We start from the raw sequence: 9,767 nt of genomic DNA, 5'->3' as shown, positions 1-9,767 counted from the left end.
GCTCCCGCCGCAAGATGCTCGACGATCGCAGCGAGTCGAAGTTGACCGGCAGCTCGAACCATGACAGCTTCACGTAGTCTCCCTTGCCCCTGCACGTCTCGGCCGGAAGCCTCGGGCGATCTCCGTCGGGAGGGTCCCCGTTGGGAAGGAACTTGTCAAGTCTCTTGGAGGACTGCGGCGAAGCTTGCGAGGGTCCGGGGTAGACGGCTGAGCTGCTCCCGTTGAGCTTCTCGTGTTTCGGGGTTTCTGAATGGATCGGCATCGAGTGAACTTTCTGCATCCTCCCCATCTTCTTCTTGGCTGTCAGCTGAGACAAGCTCTGGAGCTTGACCTCCTCTCGCTCCTCCTGCTTGCCCTTCCCTACCACGATGATGTCTGACCCCAGCATCGTCCCCACCTGCGACTGCCCCTCCTCTCCTCGTTGCCCTCCCCCGTTCGCTCCTCCATGCGGCCGCTTGGGCCCTTCGCTCCCGTGCCTCTCCATCCGAGACATCTTCTCCTCTATCCTTCTCAAGGTGTCGTCGTGCCGCGACATGGACGACTGTATCTTCTCCACGGCGTCGGTGAGTCGGAGGATGTGAAGGTCCTGGGGTCTACCTGGGGAAGGATCCGAGACGATCTTGCTCAGAGTAGATTCCATTCTTTGAATGCAAACGTGAATCTCCTCCAGATTCGCATACTTCGTCTCTGGCAAAGAGTTTGCAATTGTCACAGTCGACTTCCAGTGCGAGAAAGCGTTGTGAACAGGAGAGTTGAAGAGCTTCTTCAAGATCTCCCTCTTCGACTTCCGTGGAGTCTGTTTCTTCGACTTGAAGATCGGGTTGTCTATCTTGTCCACTGAGAATAGCAGCGACTTGATTGCAAACAGGACGTCGTAGTTGAACTCCTGCGCCTCGTTCTTGATCGCCGTAGCAACCTTCGCCTTCCGTTAGCCCCTTCTTCTCACCTCCCCTCCTTCTCCCCGTCCCCTCCCCTCTCCCCCTCTCCTCTCCCTCCCCTCCCTCTACCTTGCGATGCACATAGTTCGACATCTGCGTCAGGATCATCGTCTCGAACTCTTCTGGCCCCAGCTCCTCCTGCGAGTTCAGCAGCTTCCGGGAGTCCGTGATCGCGTCCCAATCCTCCTCCGTCAGCGTCACGGGAGGGCTCAGCTTGAGCTTCTGATGTACCCGCCTGTCAGCGTCTACCTCCTCCTCCTCCTCCTCCTCCTCCTCCTCTTCCGTTCCTCTACGTCCTTCGCTCCTTCTACTCTGCTTTACCTTGAGCCCGAAGTTGAGCTCCTCGAGGTTGACTGACCCGGACTCGTCCAGGTCCATCTTCTGCTCCCACACGTGTGAGTCCGCGAGCCCACAAGACGCTCGAGAGCTTTTGAGCGACCTGATAGAGCTGGAAGATCTTCAACGACAGCTCCTCCAGCGTCGAGAAGTCCATCAGGCTTGTCACCAGTGGGTCCAGCGGGCCTCTTGCGTGAAACTCCCTCACGAGTCCGATCTGTACAGCACAGCAAGTCTCAGTCTCTCCTATTCCCTTCATGTAGGGCGATCATGTCTCACGAGGGTCTCCTCGTTCCTGGCCTTCTTCTCGCTGCGCTCTCGCTCGACCGTCGAGATGAACTCGTCCAGCAGTACAGCCACCACGATGTTCATCAGCACCTGGGCTCTCTTGCTCACTCCTCGCCATGGTCTCTAGTCTTTTCTCCTCACCACGTTGACGATGAGCATGTAGACCACAAAGTACATCGCCGTCTGTCCGCACAAAAGCTTAGCTCCCTCCCTTCCCTTCTCCCCGACCTCCACTTGCCCAGAAGTTGGAGTGTTCATCTTCAGTAAACAGCGACCGCGTCACTGCAGACGCCCAGGAGTCTCCCGTTGCCATTTGAAAGAGGGTGAACATCGACTTCAAAAAGTTCCCGAAGAAGTCCTCGCTCCTCCCAGCAAACACGTTCGTCCCGATGATCGCGAAGATCGACGTGAAGATAAGCAAGATGCAGAACGCGTTCAGCACAGGAATGACTGCGTCCCCTCGTCAGCTCTCTCCTCTCATGCCCGCCTGCTCCCTTCCTACCCGAAGACGACAGGGCGTTGATCAGCACGCGGAACGAGTTGAGCATCCTGTCCCGCCGCATTCCAAGTCAGTCGCTATCCTCGTCCCTCTTGTCACATCTGCGCCCCTACCTACGCCCGTCTCTTCCCCCATCTCCCTCCCTCTCTCTCCCTCTCTTGCTCTCTCCCTCGCATTGCTCCTGCTACTCTATCTCTCCCCACCTGAACACTCGTATCATCTTGAAGATACGAATCAGACGTAGCGCGCTCAGCCCAGGCACCCCTTGGATGATCTCCGAAAGAACAGTTATCATCACGACCACGAAGTCTGCATCCCCATGCGCGTCGCCCCTACAATGTCAGATGACTCCCCAGACCCTCGTCCCTCCTCACCGAGGATGTTCCACCCGTCCGATACGAACGGCCAGTACCAGTTGCTCAGCACGTTGACTACCAGCTCCTACCTCCCTCGTCAGCGACCCCTCGCTTCACCTGCTGTACGTACAAATGCGAAGATGCACGTGTAGGTTATTTCCAAGGCTCTGAACGCTCTCGCTTGTTGCGAGCCGTCTGGAGGCTGCAGCTGCGCCGACAGGATGGCGCAAATGAAAGACGCCATGATCACAGCCGAGAAGAAGAGCTGACTTGCTGTGCTCGAGTAGATTCTTCTCAGCTGCCTCTGTCGCCTCTCTAGCTTCGTTTCTCCTTGCCGTAGCTTTTCCTTGAGATAGACTTTGACAGCTTGGTGGATAGCTGTGATCTGTTCAAACACACACCTTTAGCTCCTCTCCACCATCATGCTCCATACCCAAGTGTCTCGCTCATCCTTGCTCGATGCCAGCAGCACTGTCGACTTGCCCGAGTTGTGTCCCTCGGGTATGGTCGTGATGATGAAGATCTTCTCGTCCAGCTCGTCCTGTGCTCATGATCAAACAGCGGACGTAGAGAGAGGCTCTCGCGGCAGACTCACGTCGTCTATCCTCAGAGTTGTCGATCGCTTGATGCTGGCCCTCTTCTCTCCTTGGTTATGGGACTTGTCTTCTGTTTGTTCTGATGGAGCTGTCTTGGACACGACGGCCATGACCTCATCCAGCGGTATGTAGTCAATCACGTCCATCGCTCCGACTTTTCCGAGCAGAAGCTTGTCCTTGCTCAGACAAACTTTCCTGCGCTGCCATGTGTCTCCGATGGTGCTGTCGCGGCATTGCACAGTCACGGGATTGAAAGGGAGAGGAGGACAAGAATACCTGAGGACTTGCCGGTGAAGCTCTGCGATGAGGATGCTGTCTTCTTCGGAAGGAAACTGAATGGTAGGGATGGAAGCCGCTTTCTTCCCCCTTATTCGTCCCTTCCGGGTAGCCACATACACAGCTGCCATGGTTCCTCCAACGTTTCCAGTCCGTTTGCTGGATGTGAGTGCGGACAAGAGTTGGAAAGGGTTTCTGCCGCAGCAACACAGATGAGATCAGCGTTCTACTCTGACGGTAGCAATGTGCTGACGGGATCGAACGTCTTGCTGCTGCCTTCACTGTTCCCCTCTCCCTGCCCTCCCCTCTTCATCTGCCCCCGTCCATCAGCTCCTTCACAGGGCACTGCATTGCCTGGGCGGGTGTAGGGCGGAGGTAAATTCGAGTCATGTTGCACGGGGGGTGGGGGTACTAGCAAGTTGAAGATTCTTCACAGAGGGTGGGGTACTTTTTTGGTCAAAGGGTAGGGTACAATGTTGTGGCGTAACTGAAACAAGGTTGACAAAAAAACACCTGCAGTGCCGAGGTACCCCCCTACCCCTTCAGAGACTATCAAATCATCCGGTCCATGTGCTTTACTCAAAGTTAAGTTAAATATCAGTACGATCTCATCTCCTTATCGTCCTCGTACTTATTTTTAACTTAACTTTGAGTAAAGCGGCGACAATCTGTCATACCGTCACGGATGATCTTTACTCAAATCCCGGCGTTGCCCCGGGCCCCGGGGCCGCACTGCCGGGTGACCGCAGAGTGCGGCGCCGTGCCTGTGGCTAGCCACGCATCCGGGTCAATATGATCACTTGAGTAAAAACTGATCCCTAGTCGGGAGTCAAAGTTGTGGCCCCACCCCCTCCCTCGGTACCAAATTTGCAATCTGCAGTACGGGTGGTGTCCCGAATGTTTCCGAGAGAGGGGGTAGGGGTATTTACAAAGGGGTATTTTCAACGCCAAAATCTGGAAAACTGGAGGGTACTAGATCATCTGTCGGGGTGGGTGTAGGGGGCAGCAATCGGACCGACTCGGTTCTTGACGAGGGTGGGGTGGGTGTGACTTTTGGGTACAGGTCTTGCAGGGAGGGGTGATCACAATCTTGGACTTGGGGTAGGGTAGAGGACGGATTTGGCGGGTGGTGGTGGTAGGACAATTGAGGGCATATATGAACCAGAGTACCCCTACTTTTACGACAAATATGGATCAAAAGATAAGGTGGGTACTTGGTTTGGGTTCACTGAGTTCGTTTCCGAAAATCAGAGAGGCATTGGTGGGGTGGTATCGGTAGGATGGGGTGGGAAAAGGAGGGGTGGTTGCTATGGGGATGTGTCTATTCGAGGACCCGGGCAAAGTACGGTCAACGCTCTGATCTAGGGTGGGGTGGTGGATTTTTTTTCATTTGTAAACATCTACAGGGGTGGGTTCCACAAAGTCACTCCTGGAGCAGGGTGGGGTACTAGTAGAGACCGGTAGGGGTATATTCAAAACCCCCCTTTTGCATTGAAGAAGTTGGGGTGATGGCAATTTTTCTCCGGTACAGGGTGGGTACAAGTAAAGTAAAATGGGATGTTTGTGGGTGGGGTAGGACGACTTGGGTATGTGATCAGTGGTAGGTGGTGAGGTACACATTAGGTGGGTCCAACAGGGGGTGGTAAAAAGGGGGGTACAAGAAGTGGCCAAAGGCATGGCAGAACTCGGTCCAACAACATGCACCTCAGGGAATGAGAAGAAGCGGATGATGAGAGGAAGAGAGTCAGATGAAAATGCATGGAGAAAGACAATGGCATGGTAGATAGGGAGGATAGGAGCAGGTATGAGTTCCATCAGTTCACAATGTTGCATTGCGCGTTGTACTTCCAGGACTTGTAGTCTTGTCTGCGTCTCCTTGATTTCCATGCAATCATGGTTTCTCCTCGCAGAATTTGCGCAACACATCATTGAAGTGCATAATTTCCTCAATTTTCATACTTACATATACCTCATTTTTTGCTCCTTGCGCCTATGTAGTTCTTGTGAAAGAAGCGGATTCAGCTTTTTTGGTTTGCAAGTGCGAGGATAGTATGCTGATGAAGAGGCGCTGATGGTGGCTGTGCAGGCGATCCAGAATGGAGTACGTTATTGCTGAAGAATATCACGCACCCAACAACGGCAGGGCCGCATCCAGCATGGAGTACTACTCGCCCAAGGGAAAGGCGGCGTCGCATCTGGAGTACTACTCGAACAAGGGAAGGACGACTTCGAGCATGGAGTACTTTTCGCCAAAGGAGTTGGACCATCCCTACAATGGAAGGCCAGCTTCTGGTTCCAGCACCTACAGCTTTCCGGAGCTTCCGCTGAAACCTCAAGATCTCCCCAAACCTGTGATCCCACGTCCGGTGGTGGGCCATGGTAGCAAGAATGTTTGCCTTGCCATCTCTCTAATCTCATTTCCAGGTCTTGTGATCAACTCCAGGTTGGCTTCTTCCTACCAGCCAAACTACGAAGGGAAGAGCTCTGGCCGAACTCTGTCGCTTCCTGGTGCGTAGCACATCTTGAAAGCAGCGAGAGTTGATTCGTGCTGCTCCCCTGCAGCCTACACGGGCTCCAACACCTCCAGCCTCCCATCCATGCACTCCAGTGCTTCGACAGTCTTTGCAGATGCAGAACAGGATGGTTCTTTTAGCGAGAGCGAAACCCGCTCTCCGAAGCGAGACGAGGAGGTCCGCGCCGGTGACGTGACTGGAAGTCAATCGGATACGAACGCTGAGAAGATGCTTGCGCAGGTGTGGGGCTCTTGATTCATGAGAAAGTCGACAAGAGCACTGGTAGATGCCCTCGTCTCCCCTCGTCCCCCCTGCTCCTCCTCTCCTCGTCTCATCGCGCTCGGCAGGGTTGGTCTGCAGACTCGTGCAGGATGTCCTACCGGACAGGTGAGATGACTTTCGCTTGTTTCCTCCGCTGGCACTGACAAGACGGAACTCGCAGCGATGCAGCGAAGAATGGCGTGCGTGTTGGGGACGAGCTCATAGCAGGTGCTGTACTTGTCGCGCATTTTGAGGACGGAGAGTCACGTACAGAGCAGTGGACTGTAAACGGTGCGGGAGCAAGTCAATGAAAGAGATCCAAAGCATGATCGTTGGGCCCCAAGGATCGACCGTGCGGATTGATTTGAAGAGGCTCTCTGGGCGATTCAAAGGTAGGAGTAGGGGGTCAAGAGGATTTGAAAGATGATGGAGATTGTGATGATGTGATATCGTGATTCAGTTGATGATCGCGATAGCGATGGTGATTTTGATTGTAATGGTGGTGGTGACGATGATGATGAAGGAGGTGGGGGAGGACGAGGAAGAGGTTGAGGAGGTGTTTGGGATGTTGATGTTGATGTTGATGATGCTCTTGTTTGTGTTGGTTGTTATTGATGACGACGCAGGGATTGTCTATTTTGTGGACTTGGTACGGAGGCCTCTGGTCGGTGTCAGCCATAGAAGCACACAAGCTACAGTCAAGGAGCTTCACGACTTGACGCCTGAGCAACAGGCGGTCCTTGTGACGGTTCACCTTTGCACCATCTCGTGATTTGTGACAAGTTTTCATCTCCGAATTTTTATCACGAAGTTGTGCAATGTTGTTTTTGAGGAGCAATGAAGGAGTCAAGCTTACTTTACTCCATCCTGTCCTCCCTCACTCTCAACGTTTCTCCCCCCCTTCCTCCTCCCCTTCTCCTCCTCTTCCTTCCTTGCTCAATCCGTGTGTGCCCCTCCCTCCAGTTGCCCGAAGCTCATCGGAGCAGCAAGTCACCGACGGCTGTTGCGACTCTGTGCAGTTTTAAGTTCTTCCCACTGTCTCTGTAAGCATCGCCGCATACCTCAACCCATCCACTGCCGAGCTCACAATCCCTCCTGCGTACCCTGCGCCCTCCCCACAAGGAAACAGCCCCTGCAGAGTTTCTCAGGAGGGAGGAAGCACGCAAGGGGCATGGATGATGATGACGATGTGCGCATGGAAGGAGCAGCGAGGAGGAATGGAGGAGGATGGAGAAAGACGATGACGAGGATGGGGATGAGGGTGAGGACAAAGAGACCTCGATGCCAACGCACTGCAAGGTTTCATCAGATCGTGTGATCCTCACAGCACTGGAGGTTCTGGTCTCAACGCCATGCAGGAGAGCCTCTGGCGTGATGAATCCCGGGAGCCTGCCATGGGATTCTTGAGCGAGACAGGATGAGGAGGAGGATGAGACAGGAGGAGGAGGAGGAGGAGAGGCAGGAGGAGGAAAAGGAGGGATCAAGAGAGATCGGAGGAGGAGGGGCTACGAGACAGGAGGAGGAGGAGCAAGGCTGATGGCGATGGCGGGGCAAGTGAGAAGGCAGGACGAGCAAGGCCATGAGGAGCGAGAGGAAGGGAGCAATGCCTGGGCAGCATGAACACGGAGAGGGAAAGAGGATACAGAGGAGTGCGAGGTACAAGAGATTGGAGTCAAGAGAAGTGAAAGTATTATACCTCCTGTCAAACTCAACAAGGGCCCGCGTAATCGCGTCTGATATCGGCTGAGGATAGAGGTCGTGCAGAGCTGCAGGTTTCGTGCCGAGCCTGTAGCTCGACTAGATGCATGTCAGTACCTCCTGCTCCTGCTGCTCCTCCTGCCCGTCCTCTCCATTCTTCTTTATCCTTCTCCTTCTCCAACTCCTACATCCTCAAGCTCCTGCCTCCTCCTCCCTACTCGTTTCTAGGCTACTTCCACCTTCTCTGTCTCGTTCCTTCCGTCCCTCTCCCCGTCCTCTCGTCCTTCACCTGCGGAAAGCCGGCTTCGGCCCTGCTTGCTCTTGCTTCGAGAAAGTCTGTCACTCTCTGGACTGGGCAGACTAGGTCTCCTCCTCCTCTGATCGCCGCCTCTCGCTCCATGCTCCGCTGGAAGGTCAGACCGCCGAGCGCTGCCTGCCCGTGAGGCTCTCTTGCTGCCAGATCTGAGAGATTGATGAGAAGAGAATGAGGGAGGGAGGGAGGGAGGGAGAGGGAGGGAGGGAGGGAGGGAGGGAGGGAGGGAGGGACGAGGGTTCGAAGAGTTGGGAAATGAATCTGACCTGAGAAGGAGCGCATGAACTCTTCGTTCATGTCTACCGAGGCTACAAGTGCTGAGTTCGCCCATTGGGACTGGATGAAATTGCGACCTCATTTCGTGGAGGGGATGGAGGGGGGGAGGGAGGGCGGGAGGAGGGAACAGTGGAGAAGAGACAGAGGAAAGGTGAGGAGGGGAGAGGGGAGAGGAGGGTGGGGGAGTAGAAGACTGAAAGAGGAAGGAACATCCAGCTCACTTGTCTCCTTGAGAAGGACATGCCGTTCACGCAGAGCTCCTCCGGGTTTACGCTCGTGCATACGATCTCGACGCTCAAGTCACAACTACAAGGAGGATGGAGGAGGAGGAAGGAGGCGAAGGATGGCGAGGAGTGATGGGAGGAATGGCAGGAGGTGAGAGAGAAACAAGAGCAGGACGAGGATGGGGGAGGAGGGAGGGAGGGAGGGAGGGAGGGCGGGAGGGCGGGAGGGCGGGAGGGAGGGAGGGAGGGAGGGAGGGCAGGAGGGAGGGAGGGAGGAAGCAGAAGCTTACCTTGATATCTTTGACGATGGTGCCGAACTTGAAGACAACATTGTTTGATTCTAGGAAATTTCTCATGGTCTTGAGAATCCTGACGGGAAGGAGAATTACAGGATGAAACGAAACAAGACAATCAACGGAAACTCCATCATACAAGACAATGAATGTGTCACTTCAATCTCACTTTATCTTGATGTCATTTGATATCAAAAGGATAGAAGGACATGGAATTCATTCACTGATCGGGACCAAACGAGCAGAAGGAGATACAAGCATCCTCTATGACATTGTAGAATCAAAATAATCAAGATCATAGCAGAGAAAGATCAAATCTATCATGTCAACAAACAGACAAAAACCCTTGTATCATGTTCGCAACAGATAGCACGAGGTCGCTTCCTATCTTCGCTTCGTTTCATCTCTTACCGCACAAGTCTGTCCGTGCCTAGATGTGGCTTCCCGTCCACCAAGATGCTGTCAGGGGCTCCGAAGCGAACGAGCTGCTTCAACACCCACCGCACGTCCTCACTGTTCCTTCCTGCAATGAGAGCAGAGGACGGGAGAGGAGGAGAAAAAGGGAGGGGAGTGGAGAGGAGAGGAGAGGAGAGGAGAGGAGGGGAGGGCAGGGGAGGAGTAGAGAAGACAAGAGACGAGGGGAGGGGAGGGGAGGGGAGATGAAAGATGAGAAAAAGGCAAGACAAAGAAATTATCGACCAAAATCAGCACCAAACACGCTAAGATAAACAACAAGTTTCCAACCCGCCAAAGACGCGTGTGCCCCCCCCCCCCCTGGGTGTTTTTTTTTTTATTTATATATATGTATTTTTATGTATTTTGGGGTGTTTTATTTTTTTTTTTTTTTTTTTTTTTTTTTTTTTTTTTGTGTTTGTATATGTAGAAAATTGAGTTTGCCTT

The 9,767-nt window shown here is 53.8% G+C and overlaps 3 protein-coding genes across 3 annotated transcripts in view; 1 reads left to right on the top strand and 2 right to left on the bottom strand.

Annotated features, from left to right (window-relative positions):
• The window catches only part of GUITHDRAFT_111617 (hypothetical protein), a gene marked incomplete at both ends in the record, with an annotated part of 3,904 nt that extends 484 nt beyond the window's left edge, over nt 1–3,420 (bottom strand). The window contains 13 exons of the mRNA XM_005829265.1: nt 60–916; nt 1,008–1,160; nt 1,260–1,319; nt 1,378–1,491; nt 1,554–1,652; nt 1,704–1,745; nt 1,846–2,012; nt 2,065–2,111; nt 2,265–2,393; nt 2,450–2,502; nt 2,548–2,802; nt 2,851–2,958; nt 3,013–3,420. Of these exons, the coding sequence (XP_005829322.1) occupies nt 60–916; nt 1,008–1,160; nt 1,260–1,319; nt 1,378–1,491; nt 1,554–1,652; nt 1,704–1,745; nt 1,846–2,012; nt 2,065–2,111; nt 2,265–2,393; nt 2,450–2,502; nt 2,548–2,802; nt 2,851–2,958; nt 3,013–3,420 (2,492 nt within the window). The remainder of the gene's footprint in view (nt 1–59; nt 917–1,007; nt 1,161–1,259; nt 1,320–1,377; nt 1,492–1,553; nt 1,653–1,703; nt 1,746–1,845; nt 2,013–2,064; nt 2,112–2,264; nt 2,394–2,449; nt 2,503–2,547; nt 2,803–2,850; nt 2,959–3,012) is intronic.
• Nucleotides 3,421–5,385: 1,965 nt separating this feature from the next.
• GUITHDRAFT_111616 (hypothetical protein) lies at nt 5,386–6,835 on the top strand (the record flags this gene model as incomplete). Its single annotated transcript, XM_005829264.1, has 8 exons — nt 5,386–5,668; nt 5,714–5,797; nt 5,852–5,989; nt 6,043–6,084; nt 6,150–6,189; nt 6,245–6,354; nt 6,408–6,455; nt 6,690–6,835. 8 exons carry the CDS (start codon nt 5,386–5,388, stop codon nt 6,833–6,835), a joined length of 891 nt encoding a protein of 296 aa, XP_005829321.1.
• A 249-nt stretch (nt 6,836–7,084) lies between these two features.
• The window catches only part of GUITHDRAFT_141287 (hypothetical protein), a gene marked incomplete at both ends in the record, with an annotated part of 3,688 nt that continues 1,005 nt past the window's right edge, over nt 7,085–9,767 (bottom strand). Inside the window, 8 exons of the mRNA XM_005829263.1 lie at nt 7,085–7,195; nt 7,341–7,452; nt 7,760–7,860; nt 8,051–8,223; nt 8,341–8,410; nt 8,572–8,637; nt 8,865–8,943; nt 9,279–9,390. Of these exons, the coding sequence (XP_005829320.1) occupies nt 7,085–7,195; nt 7,341–7,452; nt 7,760–7,860; nt 8,051–8,223; nt 8,341–8,410; nt 8,572–8,637; nt 8,865–8,943; nt 9,279–9,390 (824 nt within the window). The remainder of the gene's footprint in view (nt 7,196–7,340; nt 7,453–7,759; nt 7,861–8,050; nt 8,224–8,340; nt 8,411–8,571; nt 8,638–8,864; nt 8,944–9,278; nt 9,391–9,767) is intronic.

The sequence above is a fragment of the Guillardia theta genome, assembly GCF_000315625.1.
Source record: "Guillardia theta CCMP2712 unplaced genomic scaffold GUITHscaffold_53, whole genome shotgun sequence".
Classification (NCBI taxonomy): domain Eukaryota; class Cryptophyceae; order Pyrenomonadales; family Geminigeraceae; genus Guillardia; species Guillardia theta.
Note: the sequence above shows the minus strand (reverse complement) of the source record. Positions and strands in the feature narration are given on the sequence as shown.